At 33.9% G+C, this 18,504-nt stretch overlaps 1 protein-coding gene across 1 annotated transcript in view; it reads left to right on the top strand.

Moving 5' to 3' along the window:
• Positions 1–12,036, top strand: part of DNAI4 (dynein axonemal intermediate chain 4) — an 89,060-nt gene extending 77,024 nt beyond the window's left edge. Inside the window, 4 exon segments of the mRNA XM_054572654.1 lie at positions 3,480–3,578; positions 4,201–4,427; positions 6,530–6,686; positions 11,972–12,036. Of these exon segments, the coding sequence (XP_054428629.1) occupies positions 3,480–3,578; positions 4,201–4,427; positions 6,530–6,686; positions 11,972–12,022 (534 nt within the window). The 3' untranslated portion in view covers positions 12,023–12,036.
• The last annotated feature ends 6,468 nt before the right edge of the window (positions 12,037–18,504 follow it).

Raw genomic sequence — 18,504 nt, 5'->3', positions numbered from 1 at the left:
AATCACACATAAACTGGATTTTAAAAATTAGTGTATTATAAAGTTTAAGGCAATGATTTGAAAACTGGAGAGACTTGTCCTTCTGTGAGGCACTTGCTCAATGATAACTATAGCCAGTGAAGCTGAAATTCAATTTAAAAGCAGACAGGCAAAAGTCTACAAGGAACAACGTGAGGCTGCTCTGCTTAGTGGTGGCCTGGCCAGGACAGGAAAGAACAGCGCTTGGTGGTCTCTTGGGGGTGTCTTCTCTTACCACTTTGATGGGACACACACACAGACACACACCCACCCACCCACCCAAAGACAAAACTTCCTCCTTAAGGTTCAGACTAAACTGCAAAGCAGCCATGTACAGACTAGCCTGTCTTTGTTCCTCCAAAAGCTCAGTAACCTGGAGCCTGATGTCCAGAAGAAACAAATGACTATGTTGGCATTGTTAAGTGCTGTCAAAGGAATCCCCTCCCCCAACATTACTTTTTACTTAGTATCCTGCACTTAGTATCGTTTAATAGCTGTAAAATATGTAGTGATGTCACCTAATTCTTAATTTGTGTCTTCTCTCTTTTTTTTTCTGATTAGTCTGGCTAGAAGTTTATAAACTTTACTGATCTCAAAGAATCAGCTTTTGCTTTCTCTGATTTTTGTTATGCTTTTTTTTGTTTTCCATATCATTGATTTATACTTTTATATTTATTATTTCATTACTTCTAATTTGGTTTTATATGCGCTTTACTTTTCTAGTTTCTTAATGTGGAAGATGAGATCATTGATTTGTGACCTTCTTCCTAATATAGGCAAATTGTGCTATGCCTTTCCCCCTAGGTACTACTTCGGCAGCACCCCACAAACTGATACGTTGTATTTTCATTTTGATACCTAATTTCCCCTTTGCCTTCTTCTTTGATAAACAGGTTATTTAGAAAAATGTTATTTAGCTTCTAAATATTTGGGAGTGACCAGGGATCTTTCTGCTATTGATTTCTTATTCAATGTCATCATCATCAGAAAACAAACAAAAAAAAATGGAATCCTTTTGAATTTTTTGAGATTTGTTTTAAAACCCAGAATGTTATCTTTACTCATAAGTGTTCCTTGTGCACTTGAAAAATATATATAATCTGTTGTTGGAGTGGAATATTCTATCAGTGTCAATTAGGTTAAGTTGATTGATGGTGTTATTTAAGTTTACTCTACCTAGATTATTTTCTGTTTGTTCCACCAATTACTGAGAAAGAGGTAGTGAAGTCTCTAACTGTAACAGTGGATTTTTCTATTTTTCCTTGTAATTTTATCAGCTTTTGTTCTATGTATTTTGAAGCTTTATTTTAGGTACATAAATGTTTAGAATTATTATATTCTCTTGATTAATCAACTCTCTTATCATTATGAAACAGTATTATTTATAACTGACAATATTCTTTATTCTGAAGACTATACAGTATGATATTAATGTAACCACTCCAGCTTTCTTTTAACTTGTGTTATCATGGTTTACCACTTTCCATTCTTTTACATTTAACCTATTTGTATCTTTATATCATTTATTTATTTATTTATTCATTTATTTATTTTTAATTATTTATTTTTATTGTATTTGTTCCGTTACCATTTATCCCCCCATCTATACCCACTCCCCTCACCCCCACAATCAACACACTGTTGTCTGTGATCATGAGTTCTTTCTTTTTGTTTCTTTCTTGTATCTTTATATTTAAAGTACATTTCTTATAGACAACATATAGCTGGGTTTTGCTTTATTATCCAATCTTACAATCTCTGCCTTTTAATTGTGATGTTTAGATCATTTACATTTTGTTTGATTATTGGTATGGTTTGGTTTGAGCCTATTATCCTGCTTGACTGTTTTTCTGGTGTGGGGGAGTGTAATATGTCTGGCCTCCTTGCCCAGAGACAGGATTCTGAAAAGTTGCCTCAGCTACAGAGCTCCTTGTATGTTGTGCTGAGCCTCCTGTTGCAACTGTACTATAGTTCAACTTAAATCTCCACCCATTCCTATTTTACTCAAAGAGATTGCTCCTGAGAAAATGCCCCTATACAATTTTTGCATGGAAATCTCCGAGTCTCAGAGTTTGTATACTGAGTTACCCAACTTTAGACTGTAATCTCTAAAGATAACCTACTACTAAATGGTCTTGGGTTAATTATTATCCAGATAAAATTAGATTTAGACTTCTACTCTATCATATTTTAAAAACTTTTAGAAGGAAATGTAGGAGAACATCTCTATGACCTCAAAGTAGGAAAAACTTCTTAAACAAAGCACATATAAGTGCCATATATATACAGCTACATTGAAATGAAAGCTATTATTTACCGAAGACACTAAAAAATTAAAAGCCATACACTGGGAGAAGATATTTGCAACATATTTAATAGATAAAGCATATGGAATAGAATACATAAAGAACTTATACAAATGAATATGAAAATAACAGATAATTAGTAAAATAGTCAAGAAATATGAACAGAAGAGGAAATAAAGTGTGTTCAACATTGTTAATATTCACATAAATAGCATTCAAAACCATTAAGTATAATTTTATACTTAATAGATGGTAAAATTTAAGATTTTTGATATAACCAGCTATTGAAGAGGATGTGAGTCAAAGGGAACTTTCATTTACTGCTGAATGTATATCTGTAATACTACTTTGGGGAAAAACTGTACTTTTTGTGTAATTTAAAACTGCATATACCCCATGATCTAGTAGTTTCAGCCTTAAGTACTGGTATACACTAGAGCAGTGTGTCTCAAATTTTAATGTACATATAAATTATTTGGAAATCTTGTGCAAATGCAGCTTCTGATTAAGTAGGTTTGGGATAAGGCCTGAGATTCTGCAGCTCGAAAATGCTCCCAGGTGATGCTGACCGCACATGATTAGGATATTGAACACTTACTTTCAGACTTTTTGACTATGACTTCACTATAAGAAATACATTTAAAATCCCTATTTAATACACGCATTTAGAGCTACAGAATTCTGAGACACCATCTAGTTCAATTTCTTATTCCCAGGAAGAATCATTTCTTCAGCATTACATACATAAATAGTTATTATTAAGTCATCTGTCTTCTCCTTGACTAGTTCTAATGAAAGAATACTTAACTATTTCCCCGGACTGCTAGTTTCATTGTCAGATAGCTCTAAGTGTTAAAAAGTTTCTTCCTCATTTTAAGCCAACATTTGTCCATGTAATTTCTGGGTAAGATGTTAAGTTCTATCCTCTATTGCAGCAAAGAACAAATCTCTATTTTCTTTCCACAGGAGGGCCATCAGGTAGTTTAATTATTGTAAAATCATGATAGAAAAAGATAACAGACAATTATCTTTAAGGTAGCATTTCTGGTTTTGGTTCTTGAATTGATTGTAACAGAGCCTGAATGTTCTAATCTTCTATGTAGCACATTTACTAATGTATCAAAATCCCATGCATTTTGATTGTTTGTGTTGTAGGACACAAATATCTATTTGGCTGGCACTGAAGAAGGTCATATTCACAAGTGTTCTTGTTCATACAATGAACAATACCTAGATACCTACAGAGGACATAAGGTTAGTTTAATTATAGTAAGCATTGAAAAATGTATCATTTAATATTTCTGAAATAATAATATCATTATACACAGTATGTTTAACATGTAATAAATATACAACTTCAGAATTAAAAGTACCAACTCAGTGCTTTCTTATATGGACACCACTAATAATGTGTGGGGCATTTTATTTGGCTTCCAGATATCCTCAATTTCTTTTTGCACATTATAGAAGCCACAACTTTTATTTGTTTTTGGAAAACTTCGCACATTGATAACATGCTGATCCCAAGATAAAATGGTCCCTTGCATGTACCTATTCTCTCTATCTTTTATGATTGTTCCATCTATGTTTTCTTCATTTCTGTTTTTTCTTAATACTCTTTATATTTTTAAGTAAATATGTATAATATGTATTAATACTTAGTGAGTATTGTATCAACTATATTTTTATATTTTTGTATGGCATAATTTAGAGAAGATTCAATTTATAAGCTTACTCTCAACTGAAATAATATCCACACAATAATACATGGTGGATAAATATAGAAATCTAAGCATTTTAAATTTGTTGGTGAAGTTTAAACTATCAGATATTAAATAATTTTTACCTATGTGTTTTAATTTATTTTTAATTTAAGGGTCCAGTGTATAAAATAGCATGGAATCCATTTTGTCATGATGTATTCTTAAGCTGTTCTGCCGATTGGGGCGTTATTATATGGCAACAGGAGAATCCCAAGCCATTTTTGAGTTTTTATCCAACTACTTATGTTGTTTATGATATTGCCTGGTCTCCAAAATCATCCTATATATTTGCAGCTGCCAATGAGAGCAGAGTGGAGATTTGGGACCTTCATATCAGCACGTAAGTGTTAATATTTTTCTTAGGGATGTTTCTAGTAGAAACAGTTCAAACTCAATGACACCTAATAATCAATATTAGAGGGAACTGTACAGGGTTGGGCAAAAGTAGATTTACAGTTGTTTGTATGGAAAATAATACAATAATTAATGTATAATAATATAAAAATAAACTGTTTTGTGTACTCACAACTGTAACCCTACTTTTGCCCCACACTATATTTACTCTTAAACAAGTAATAGTTTATACTTGTGAGAGTCCTTTAAGAATAAAAATGCATGCTGAGATGTTATATTAATATTAATAACTTACATGGTTTTAAAAATATTTGAATGAGAATAGGTTATATCATTTATCTCCTCAAATGATTAACATGCTGATGAATGATATCATAAAAACCTCTAATTTCTTTTAATTGCCTGTTTATATAAGAATGCAGAGGCAGTTAATTTTTTTAGCTAAAGATTTTCTATAATAAGATAAAGAAAAGGAAAAAATAATTATTTTTTACAAATATATTTATTCTCTTACCTGGTTTCAAAATGTATCAAAGGGGCATGCATGTAATTAACATTTTGAATGTTACACAAAAGTTATTAGAGTGTCATTTGCATCCATCTATTCTTTATTTAACTTTATTTTTATTGTTGACACTATGTCCTCATTTTCCCCCTTTGCCCACCTCCTCCCAGCCCCCGGCCCCGCTTCCCTCTGGCCATCACCACGCTGTTGTCTGTGGCTGTGGGTCCTGCACATATGTTCTCTGGCCAATCCCTTCACCCAGGGAAGGGGGACTTTCATCCAGCCCCCTTCCCCCTCCCCTCTAACAGCTGTCAGTCTGTACACCCAGCTATTCCTGTTTAACATGTAAGTTTATGTAATGCTACAATAAAGTGTTTAATGAGTCCACTTCAGTTGGAAAATATTGGAGATCTTTATGCTAGTTTCAGCAGAAGGAGCAGGGAAAAACATTCTTGTTTACAACAAATGATGTAAAATTCAATAAGTTTATTCTTAATGGCAAACTTTTTCCCTAGAAGTTAGTAATTCAGTAACCTTAAAATTTCATGTCTTATTCTATAAAACAGTTTGAACCAAAAATCAATGATTACATCACAAAGCAATTTATTTTTGAGTATGAGATGACTAATGTATAATGGATAGTGGCTAATTAAATGATCCCACATCTGATTTTAATTTTTCTGGTAAAACTTATAGCTCCTAAAACAGCATTTCTTTGAAAGAAATACTCAAGTTGCTGCTTTTGTTTGTTTTTTACGGGCATCAGTGGATGCCTTGGATGACCAGAGGAGGAAAAAGTCTTGTTCAAAATATTCTTTTATGTTTCAGAGGTTCATTTGGACCAAAACATCCTTTTATTAATATGTTTATTATTTAAGGGGTCGTATTAGTCAGGGAAATAGAACCAATAAAGAGAGGAAGGGAGAAAAAAGGGGAGGGAGGAAGGGGAAAGAGAGAGAGAGATTGAGATTGAGAGATCGATATTCATTTTTGGGAATTGGTTTACATCATTGTGGTGCCTACCAAGTCCCAAATCTGCACAACAGCCTGGCAAACTGGCATTTTCAGCAAGAGTCCATATTGCAGCCTGGAGTCCATAGGCAGTCAGGAGGCAGAATTTTATTCCATTTCGGGGAACTCAGTCTTTTCTCTTAGGGCCTTCAGCAAATTGGGTAAGTCCTACCCACATTCTGTAGGGTAATCTCCTTTATTCAAATTCTGCTGATTTAAATGTTAATCATAAAATAAAAAAAAAAGAAACCTTCACAGGAATGCATAGATGGGTGTTTGACCAAACAACTGAGTGCCATAGCCAAGCCAAGTTAATACAGAAAATTGACCATCACAGGAATTTAAACTTGTAAGTTCACACCTTAATTGTGAATTGCTTTAATCTGTCTAATTGAAATGGAAAGTTTTGATGAATAAAGAATAAGAAACAGTTATTTGGATTTTGAAAATGCTTAAAGAAGCTTTTGATTTTTGTTACACAGGATCACCAAAAGAATATCAGACTTCTCTTAGTCTGTATATATAAAGAACATATTAACAATTGAATTTACAACTAAAATATTTCATTACAGTTTGGATCCTCTAATTGTGAATGTTGCCAACCCTGGAATCAAGTTCACAACTGTTCTCTTCGCTAAACAAACAGATTGTCTTCTAGTGGGAGACAGTGATGGACAGGTTGCTGTGTATGAACTAAGAAATATGCCCACTGCTTTGGATTCAGGCCGGGTAAGACTCAAAAGTCAAAATTTATGTAACTTAATTTTATTTAGTTGCAATTTTGTATAATGCAAGGGATTTAGATTTCTTATTTCTTAAGTATGGTGCAGTAGAAAACATCTAAGTCCCAAGAATTGCTACCTACTAGACATGGCTCCCAGACTTACTTGAGCCTCATATTCTCTATCTGTAAAGTGAGAATAATAATTTTGTTGAGCATAATGATTATAAAAGTTATATGGAAGAATGTAAAATTGTGCCTAGTATATATTTAGGACTTAATAATTAATTGTTAAGTATTGTTGAAGAAATAATTGTTAAATGTTATTGCAAATATTCAAAGGCTTTTACAAGAAATAATATTTTTAGATATTATTCAACATTCCCAAAATAGGCATTTGTTTCTACTGGTTTAGCATTATCCTATTACCTTTCTCCAATCTTCAAATACCAAAACTTTGTTGTAAAACTTTGAAAAGCAAAGCAGTATCAATAGATGTCCATTATTTTTAAGGTAGCTTTTCAAGTTTTTCTGTTTCTTATGTTTAAATTTCTATTTTAAGGAGCAATCAGGCAAATATTACAGTAAACATAAGCATGTTAAAATATGAAAACATTCACAAATCATTAAGAAAAAACACTAAGACTCCAATAAAAGAGTGGGTAATGATTAGAAACTTCATTCACAAAAAATGACTAATAAACTATACTTTAAACTTTAACCTCACGAATAAAGAAATAAAAATTTATTACATTAAATTAAAATGTGATAGCATTCTTAGATATCAAATTAACAAAGTTTTAAAATTTTAAATGGGCTTCCTCTGTACTGGCAAACAATTGATAAGACAGGTCCTCTGCTATACTGATGGTAGAAACAGAAATTGGCAGAACTTCTGTGGAAGCAATTTAGTAATATGAACCAAGACTGTCCACTTCTGGGACTCCATCCTATAGAAATATTCATAAAGGCAATAAAATAAATTAATTACAACATAATTTGCGATAGGATAAAAAAGAAATAGAAAAAAATGGAAAAGAAGAAAGAACAACTTAAGTATCCAACCCGAGGGAAATATGGCCAGAGAAGTCAGATGTGCTGATTAGATTTGGGTCACAAGTAGGAGGTGGAGATTTACTCCAACCATAATGATTTATTTGACTGCAAGTGTTCGATAAATAAATAAATTTAAATTAAAACCACAAATTTATTTGTTAGAAATTTAATATGACAAATTGCCTTATATGCAATGAATAGTTAAAATACCAAATTTAAAAATTTCATTAATACAAAAATAGCAAAATTATCTGTTTGATATGCTGCATTATTTCCATATATAATTCTTATTCTTCTGAATATAAAATTATGTTTTCCTGATAAAGAAACAAATAAACAAATAAAACATTTTAAGTAGTTTTACAGATTATTTTCTCAACTGGCTGAAATGCATGTTGACTGTGGACATTGAAGGAGATTTTCCTAACTGCCTTGGCTGGCAGGCTGAGCCCTGATTTACAGCTCATTTCTCAGTGCCCTCCCCATGGAGTGGTCTCCAAGCCAACGTCCCCTAAGGTCTAGTTACATATTACTTACATTTTCCATCTTTTCACAAAGATCTGCAACCCTGCCCCTGCTGCTGCATCACTTGATTGGTTTCTATTCATTTATTTGCTCTGTGATTAATTCTAAATTATTACATTTTCCTATGTAGTAGCACTACTGTCTTTATAGATGTTTAAATGATATCTGTTTGGATTTTCCACATCTCCCAGAGCTTTGTTTAATTTGTTAGTAGCCTAATGCTAAGGAGAAAAGAATGTTTATAAAAACCTCGTTTCTATGTTGATAAATTGGAAATGACCTAAATGATCATTAGTGGAGAACTGTATAAATAAAATATGGCACCTTCACATGAGTGACTACAATACAAAAGTTGAAATGATATTTATTTCAATGTGTTAATATGACAAATTTGGAATAAATCTTAGAAAACAGTGTTAAGTGATAAAAGCAAATTTCAGAAAAATAAGCACGATGTTATGATGTATGTGATGTTATTTAAACACAAAAATTAAAATTGTGTTCTAAGTTGACATATTTATAGTTAGTAAATGTATAGACTGGAATGTTGAAGAGAATGTTTCATTTTTGTGTTTGGATTTGAATCAATTAGAGACATCTTTTATTTTGAACCTTATGCCATGCAAGCAGAAAGAAGGCTAAACTCAGAATCTGAACAATTTTGTTTCTTCTTTTCACTGTTGACACTATTACAGATATCCCCAATTTGCTCCCCCCAACCCACCTCTATCCAGCCCCCAGCTCCAGTCCAGCTTTACCACACTATTGCCTGGGCTATACAGATATGTTCTTTGGCTAACATTTTTGACAAACTAGTGCATGTGTGCTAATGATTTCATTCTTGGTGAGCAAAATTTTCTTTTAACAAATATATTCCATACATTAATAAATAAATACAGTTTCTTAATACAAATAAATTTTTATGATTTTTGTCGTAGTATTTTAAAGGCTAAGGATTATATTTTTGGGAGGTTAAATAAACTATTAATCAGTTTTTATGTTACTTATAGCCAAACACAAGCTTAACTCATATATCCTTTCTTCTTTCTTAGCTCTTCAAAGAATTATAATTTATTGGGTTGGTCAAAAAATTTGTTTAGTTTTCTCCATACAATGGCTCTAGTACTGCTCAGTTGTCTTTAACTTCATTCAAAACAATTTTGTTAGATTGTACTGTGATAGCTATTATATCAGCATGCATTTTTTAACAACTTATCAAAAATTGAACTTTTGTGCAACCATTTTAATATTAAAGATAGGAGAAAATATGCAACATTTTCTGTGTATTATGCATTATTATTTCAAGGAAGGTAAAAACACAACTGAAACACACACACAAAAGATTTATGCAGCATATGGAGAAGGTGCTATGACTGATCAAATGTGTCAAAAGTGGTTTGAGAAGTTTCTTGGTACTAATGACATTTTGGCCAAATAATTTTTTGCTGTGGGCTGTCTTATGCATTGGAAAATGTTTAGCAGCTCCCGTGGCCTCTACCCATTTGAAGCCAACAGCAGGAGATAGCCAACATACTCAAAATATCCAAATCAATAAAGTTGTTGGTGAAATGGAAGATGTGTCTTTTATTTTATGGAAAAAATTAAATAGAGTTTTTGGCCAACCCAATATAAAAGTAATTTGAAGTCTCTAATGTCAAACCATTATTTTCTATCAAGATATCTTATCAAGTAACATTATGACCTATAATTTCCCTATTAATTTTAACCCTGAGTGAATCAAAATTTTGGAAAGCTTATGATTTTAGTCTACATGAAAAATGTGTATTAAATTTATGGTAAAGGCTGCCTCTGGGAAGTGAATGCTGTGAGAACAGGATTGGAGAGGGTTACTTCAAAGGGAACTTCAGCTTTATCAGGAAGGTTTTATATCTTTTATTAAAAAATATCCAAGGCGAAGATGACATTCGTCGATTTGGAGTGGGTATGTATTTTACAAAGGCAAAGTACCAGACAGCACATGCACCAAGCGTGCTGCAGGAGGGTTCATTAGGGAGACCCATGGAGAGAGGATCAATAGCACTTTTAGGATCACAACTGCCCCTCATCTCCGCATTGCCCATCCCCCTTTGTGGCCTTGCACAGCAGGAAAAGGGGAGGGAGATGGATCCTTGGGCTCTAGAGGTTTTGAGGGACAAGATTTCTGAAACTCTGGCCCGTCCCTGATGTGATCAAAAACCAGAATATTACCGCACTGTGACATGCAGAACATTGGCTCCAGCCCTATCCCATCAAGTCAGGGTTCATGGGCAGGGGTAATGTCAGTCTGGTTCCTAGTGTGGACGGGGACCTGAGGTTCAAGCCTTGAGATTATAGCAAGTGATGTAGCCTGCTGTCAACAGGATTCACTACCACATTAGCATTTATTGTTTGTTGAGACTCGAACACTTCTCCTGGCATGATGGGGTTTGGTTGCTGGGGGCCTAAGTCTTGCATTGCACAGAATTAAGGTTTAAGCTTTTGGTAGAAGCCAGTTTCAATGGGGCTTTGCACAAAGAAACTCCTTTCCTGGGGGCAGCCTCTAGAGAATTTATTTCGCGATAGTATTTCTACTCTTATGTTTCATTGTACAAGTGTTTGCCATCTTTTTCTATGTATTTTGGGTGTTTTTACCTTTTCCCCCCAAATTAAAGGAAAAATAAAAGGTAAGTAATATCTTCAAAATAGAGTTTTAGAAATATAGAAACACACATATTAAATTAATGCTGGGAAACATGGAAGGCAGAACAAGTAGACCGTTCTTTGAGCAAATATTTACTGAGTATGCACTATGGTAGGGTTTTGGGCTATAAGAATATTACAGTGAAGAAATTACCGTAGTAATCTATTATATTTGTCCAAGTGAAACTGAACTAGAAAGAGGTGGGTTTGTGAAACAACCTGGCAACTGGTTTGGAGTGTCAGGACTTGAAGGATGGCGAAGTGCCAAAGAGAATTATAGTACAGGCTAAAAGGCAGAAACTGGCTTACATAATGTTGTCTAAAGTGTTTATAATTCTTTAGAGTTTATAAAACACTTTCACATACATTAGCTCATTCAACTCATAATGATATTTAGAAATGGGTGTTAAATATTTCCAATTTACATTCAAGGAAACTAAGATTTCTAGATAAAAGTGATTTTCTTAGGATTACCTTAACTACGTGATTGAGAAATCTCCCATCTTATGCTTCCAAGACCCATCTCTTTATCTTTATTAAAACTAATCTCCCACTGTTGGTTTCATCCTCTTACATGTGATCGTTTTACTCCTTTAGTACAAAGATCATTATTATTAAATGAAATACAAAATCCACATAAAAATTGAGACATTTTACTCTCTCTAAATCAAGTACTACAGATCATGCAAAAGCCTAAGATATTGCTACAATTAAAAGTTATTATACAGATGAGGAAACTCAGGTTTATGCAGGAAGTTAAACAGGAGCTGCCAAAATTGTTTCTTTACTGAATCCTTGTAAAACTGTTTTATCAAACTTCAGTAAAAGAGTCTTTCAAAGGAAAGAGCAGGTTTATACTAGGAAGTGACTGTTATTATTTAAACTTACCTTGGTGTGTTTCCTTTTTACAATCTTATCAGATGCCTTTTATATATGTATCCCTGACATAAATTTTAAATGACATTTTAAAAACCACTTTACCTCTTAATTTGTATTTTATTGCATTGTAATTGTGTGACTTTCTCCTTTTCAGAGAGATATGATAGATACTTTGCTTGGACCCAGGCCAAACCAACCAGGATAATTCTTCATTACCCCCATCTTTTCTTGTTATTGTTTTAAAAAAAGGAACAGTGTTTAATATCCAGTAGTCTGATTTAGATGCAATAAACTGGAATTTTGATTTTAGAAAACAATGTTTAACCTATAACTTCTGTTTAAATTTAATAGAAATTTAACTTTTATTTCAGAGATATGTGATTAGTTTTTTATCTAAGCTAATTTCAAGGGTATTGGGATTTTCTTAATTTTTGAAAGATACTTCTACTCTATTTCTTGACCATATTCCAAGTCATATACATACTCATAAAATGTCTAAATATTTTAGAAAATTATTATTCCTTAGAAGGAAAGCTTGGACATTATTAAAATTACTTAAACAAAAATCTTTGTTAAGACAAAGTTCCAGACACTTAAATTGGTATGTGAATTATGCAGGCGTTAGGATTTTGAGAATATTGGATTCTCATACTCAACTTTAAATCAAATTGTATCCTCTGAAATCTGAGAACAGGCTGTAGAATTTTACTAGATTATTTAACAAGCAAAAGACATGACAGCAAATGTCCAAACTGCACTGTTTGACCAGCAGGCACCACATTCCCAATTCAGTGAGACGAGTTAGCCTGGGACGTATCAGGGCACCCTCTTCTGCACACTCAGAATTTGCTCTGGGTTTTAAGCCCAGACCTAAGTGGGCCCATCAAGAAAATAGAAAGTTCCTGATCTGTGCTCACAGTTTGCATCAGGATGTTATTCTACTATGGGCTCTAGGGCAAAGTTGTAGAAATAGAAGGAGTAGGAGTGAGCAACTCCTCCAGACATAGATCGCTGACAGTCTGTTCCATGCTGCTTTAACAAGTCCTGGGTTTTCTCAACTGAGGCTGCAGGACAGTATGGCCTATATAACATGTTAAATGAATAGGACAGGATAAGGCATTTAGAACTCACTAAACTCTCTGAAAAATGTGTGTTTTAAAAACTGAGAATGCAATCAGTGCTACAGTGGGAACTACCTTTTACAAGTATCAGTTTCTTCAAAATTCCCATTTCTTTGGAGCCATCTGTTAAACAAAAGCAACACAACCTTTAGGTCAACTGAGAGCTTAGGTCAGGTTATAAGGAAGATAAATTTTCTGCTAGTATAAGTCATTGTGACAGTTCCTCTTGTCTTTCTGGAAAGTTTGGTCTTTTTGTAACACTTTGTGCAACAAAATAAAAACTTGATTTCATTGAAAAAAATTGTTTCTTTTTATTATTTATTTTTGATCTTTAAAAAATGTTCATATATTCTCCTTTCATTGCTCATCGAGCCTAAACAAAAAATAAAGCTATTTTATACTTCCTGGATCCTGAAGTACTAAAATTATTCCATTCTACCTTTCTCAACCCTGATCTTGTAGTCTCTCCCGTAGTTTTAGATTAGCATTAAATTTTTAGTTTAATATTTTGACCTGAGAGTTACAGAAATTGCATAAAGTGTTATTTTGTTGGCTTTCTAGGCTGGCTCTGGATTCTCACTGTAAATTCTACTTACCATAACATTTTTTTAAAAATTAAGGCTTTATTTTTTTGAGCAGTTTTAGGTTTATAACACTATTGGAAAGAAGGTACAGAGATTCTGTTATACCACCTGCCCCAACAAATGTATAGCTTCCCCCATTATCAACATCACTCACCAGAGAGGTATGTTTGTTATAACTGATGGACTTACACTGACAAAATAATCACCCGAAGTCCACAGTTCATACTGGGGTTCACTCTTAGTGTTGTACATTATATGGGTTTGCATAAATATATGACATATATCTATCATTATATTTTCACTGCCCTAAAAATTATCTGTGCTCTGCCTATTCTTCCCTTCCCTCCCCTCCCCTGTCCAGCAACCACAGATCTTTTATTGTCTTGATAGTTTTGCCTTTTCCAGAATGTCATACAATTAGAATCATACAGTATGTAGCCTTTTCAGACTGGCTTCTTTCACTTAGTAACATGAATTTAAGTTTCTTCCATGTCTGCTCTTGGCTTTATAGCTCATTCTGTTTTGGCGTTGAATAATATTCCACTGTCTAGATGTACCGCAGTTAATTGCCACTCACCTACTGAAGGATATATTGGTTGTTTTCAAATTTTAGCAATTAGGAATAGAGTTGCTACCCATGTACAGGTTTTTGCATGGAATGTTTTCAACTCCTTTGAGAAAATAACAGCAGGATTGCTGGATCATATGGTAAGAGTATGTTTAGTTTTGTAAGGAAACATAAAACTGTCTTCCAAAGTGGCGGTACCAGTTTTCATTTCCATCGGCAACAAATGAGAGCTCCTTTTGCACCACATCCTCATCAGCTTTGGGATTGCCAGTGTTCCAAGTTTTGTCCATTCTAAGAGGTATGTAGTAGTATCTCCTTGTTTTAATTTGCATTTTCTTGATGACACATAGGATGTGGAGTTTATCATAAAATTTTAAGAATTGAATGAGAATTCTGCTCAGCTGCTAGCCATCTCATTTACCCTTAACAAATGCACACACATGCATGCAAAATACCAATGAGCCAGTTCGGGACTTAAGGAAGGAGTAATGACTAAGCTAACTTTAGGCTCCTGTTTGGTGGTAGGTAGTCATTACTTCATTCAGTCATTCTCTACCAGGTATCTTTCATCCAGAACTTAAATTATTACTGTCCAAGAGTAAATTTAGTTGCTCTTCCAACTGCTGTAGGGAAGAAAGATTGTATTCACTACTATATAATTGTGTGTCATACTTAGTGTGTTCATTTAGTTCACCTGTATATAGATAGTGACAATTATAAATGAGAAGAATATTTACGGTTTGCCATTTGTCTCAGTAAGAGTCTCTCTAGAAGAAAATGTTGAATTGTACTGTGAATAGATTCAGTTATTAATACACTGGTAATAACGTATATGTTAAAATTCTCTACAGTTCATAAAATACTTCCATATCTGTTATCCTATTAATCCCTTAGAGTGATCCTATGAGACAAGTGGGGGAAGTAGTTTTAATATTATCTTAATCTGTACTTTCCATATGATTACGGCTTAAAGAGGTGATATAATTAAACAAAGACTATACATCTGGTATTGGTCAAGTATGAACTCAAATTCAAGGCTTTAATTTTTTATACATTTTCCACTATTTTGTAGTAAATGGTGAATGTCTACAAAGTTTGCTGAGGTCTCATACATTAAAACACAAGAGAATATATCCTTCTGTAATTGAGGTTTTATTCCTAAATGGTAATGCTTAAAGCTTAATTTTTCTCAGGTTTTCCCTGCTTATCACACTGGCCACATGTATCCTTTCTGTTGGGAACACTGTCCTCCCCACTCCCCCCTTCCTTTCAACATGTCCCCTCTTCACTCACTCTTCAGATCTCAGTTCATATCCCATCTTCTCAAGAGAGCTCTTCCTGGGCTCCCTCCTACAGGACCTGCCACCCAGCCAGTCTAAATGTGCTCCAAGTATCTTACACATGAAGGGAACTGTGAAGCTTCTGCAGGGCTGGAGCGGGTGGAAGTCTGAGGACCCACAGAGTAGACCCGTGTCCTGCTTCTGAACGGCATAGTTCAGGAAGTAGTAAGACCTAGGAGGGACCATATTCAACTTCCAAAATCCATTCACTGTGCAGTGAGTGATGTGTAGGATCAGCAGAACCACTGGACCTGAAAAAGCCAGGCAGCTGAGGATGATGACAACCCTAAAAGAAGCAACATTCATTCATTCATTCATTCATTTATTTTCCCCCAATACAGTTGCCATTCATGTTATATTAGTTTCAGGGATACAGTATAGTGGTTAGACTTTCATATGACTTACAAGATGCTCCCTCCGATAAGGCTAGTACTTACCTACCACCATATGTAGCTATTACAATATTGTTGACTATTTTCCCTTGCAGTACTTTATATTCCTGTGACTATTTTGTAGCAGCCAGTTTCTACTTATTAATCCCTTCACCTTTTCCACCCAGCCCTGAACTCCTCTCACACCTGGCAACCATCAGTTTGAAGAAGCAACTGTTAATGATAGAGTAAGATACTAGAATTATATCCTGGTCAAGGGAAGGAAACCGATTCAGAGAGAGGCTGACATTAGCTTTTTTTGTACATTGTTTGTTTCTGCCAGCTGGGTGGCAGGAATGAAGACTTGGACCTAGAAATTGAACTATAGAAAATATATTTCAAGTTTGATACCTGAGTTCTAATATTGAGATTCATACTTACTGTGCAAATATTTGTGTGATTAGTTGCTTAGTGTCAGCCTCATCCCCTAGACTATAAAAGCTCCTCAAGGGTAGGGACTAGATGTTTTGCTCACCACTGTATCTCCAACACATAGAAAATTATCCCCACAGAGGATTTATTGCAACAAGTATTGTTGACTGAATTATCAAATTAATGGAAGAATTCATGGCTTTGTGCTTGCCCCATATTGTAACGTAATCTAATATTTCAAAAATAATTTCCTCCATATCCTAACAAAATATCTTACCATTACGGAGGGTAAAAATTTTTAACTATGAAAAACATATAGAATATAAAATTAGCTTTGAAACTTGCGAAACATACGTTATAGCTTTGTTTGTTTCATTAACAATGTAAAAGTCAGTTTCGCCACCTCAAGACAAAAACTAAACACAGATCTAGGGTCACTCTCTTTAGGTGAGTGTTGTTGCTGCTGCTTTGTGAGATTGTGTTTCTGCTGATTGTTTGGGGCAGAATTTACCTCCAACGTAAAGCACTTAGCAAAATGCCTGGCACGAGGTAGGTGCTCAAGAATGGTAGTCCTCATTCTTACGATCCCAGACCACATCCCCACTTCTTTGTCTGAGAATCTCTTTGTCCTTTGCAGCTGGCTTCTTGCTAAGGCCCAGCTCCTCCTGCGGGAGATACAGACTGTGCTAATGGCTACATTTGTTCCTCTGTAAAACATTTGGGCTTTGTGCTATGATTGTTCAGGATTTAGTACAATGTTTAAAGCTACCCTTAAATCTGTAGAACATTTACTAGGCTATAAGCCTTCATTTGCTTAGATTGGCATACTTAATAGGTGATAAAACTGAAAGGCTAACAGTTTACATGAAACTAATTCCTGGATTAAATAGAAGACAGGACATGTCCATTAAGTTGGAACTTATAAAAGATGGTTATGAATCTTATAAAAATGAGCACTGCTTTTTTGAAATTGATAAAACATTTATGTAACATCCAGAACAACTCATGAAAAGTGTACTTGAATAAGTCAACTATTAAAAGATATGGTGCTATCATAACAGGAAGAACAAAGCATCCCAGGATATTTTAGGGATCTAACATCATAACTCACTGATAAAAATTGTATAGAATTTTCCAAATTATTATACATATTTCAATTATTTATTGTTTTATCAATTTTAATAGCACAAAACAACAGTGAAAACATAAAGAAAACAGCTTCCCGGTCCATACAAAAATAAAGCTGTAAATATCTATTATTCTTTTCTAAGATTATTTTTAAGAAAATTTTTAGCTGCTCATTTTAATTCCTACTGATAGGACATTTAAAAAAATCACTAAATTTAATGGTAATAAAGCTTTATCTGTAAAATTATGCAAAAAGTGTCTAGGAAATATCTAGGGAAATATCTAGGAAAATGATATTTCAACATCCATTTTACAGATATTTGTAGACTGGAAGTTAACTAGTTTTAAAGAGGAGAGGAAAAGGAGTTTCAGGAGAAAAAACAGCATGTACAAAGGCCTACAGAGAAAGAACATGAACTTCAAAAACCTGTGAGCTGTTTTTAGCTCAACCTTTTAAAGTTTGATAGCATCTAAAACCTGTACGAGGCTTCTCTACAGATAAACAACAGAGTCACAAGAAGTATGAGTGAGGTAATTTCAACCAGAGATCACAGACAAGGAATCAACAGAATTAACTAAAAAAGTACTTGTTCAATTTGCTAAAAAGTGAATCAACAATTCTTTAAGATCTCAAACTCCAGCATTCTCAGTTTAGGTGAGAACTCTACAAGCACTAGTGCTTCAGAATATTGGCCAGAAGAGGAATTTCATTCTTCAGCATTTGGGGAATTATGGGTTCATCTTTCTATTACAAAAACGTATGTTGATAAAAGCATACCTAAGTCACAGAATGAAAAATAATAAGATTCTAGTCAGAGAAATTCTCCTATATTCTAAGGGAAAGTTATCTTTTCTAGTCCATACCAATCATGAGGGAAGAAGATAATTGACAATTATGGACTTCATTTTGTCAAGCAGGACACACATTACCTCATTAGCTCTAGAAAGTAATTACTTAATTAGCCCAATTTTACAGAGAAGGATTCTTGGGGGAGGCTACATATTTTTATTAAGATTCTAGATCTGGTAAGTGGGAAACCAAGATTCAAATACAAAACATGAGAACCTAAATTTTTAAATTTGCTTTCTCATTGCTTTGACGTAAATGTAGATCTCAATACTCATAAAACCCTTATGAGACAG

The sequence above is a fragment of the Pteronotus mesoamericanus genome, unplaced genomic scaffold, assembly GCF_021234165.1.
Source record: "Pteronotus mesoamericanus isolate MK-2021 breed Mesoamerican mustached bat unplaced genomic scaffold, CSHL_Meso_final contig_105, whole genome shotgun sequence".
Taxonomy (NCBI): Eukaryota; Metazoa; Chordata; class Mammalia; order Chiroptera; family Mormoopidae; genus Pteronotus; species Pteronotus mesoamericanus.
The sequence above is the reverse complement of the archived record's forward strand: the minus strand, read 5'-3'. Positions and strand labels throughout refer to the sequence as shown.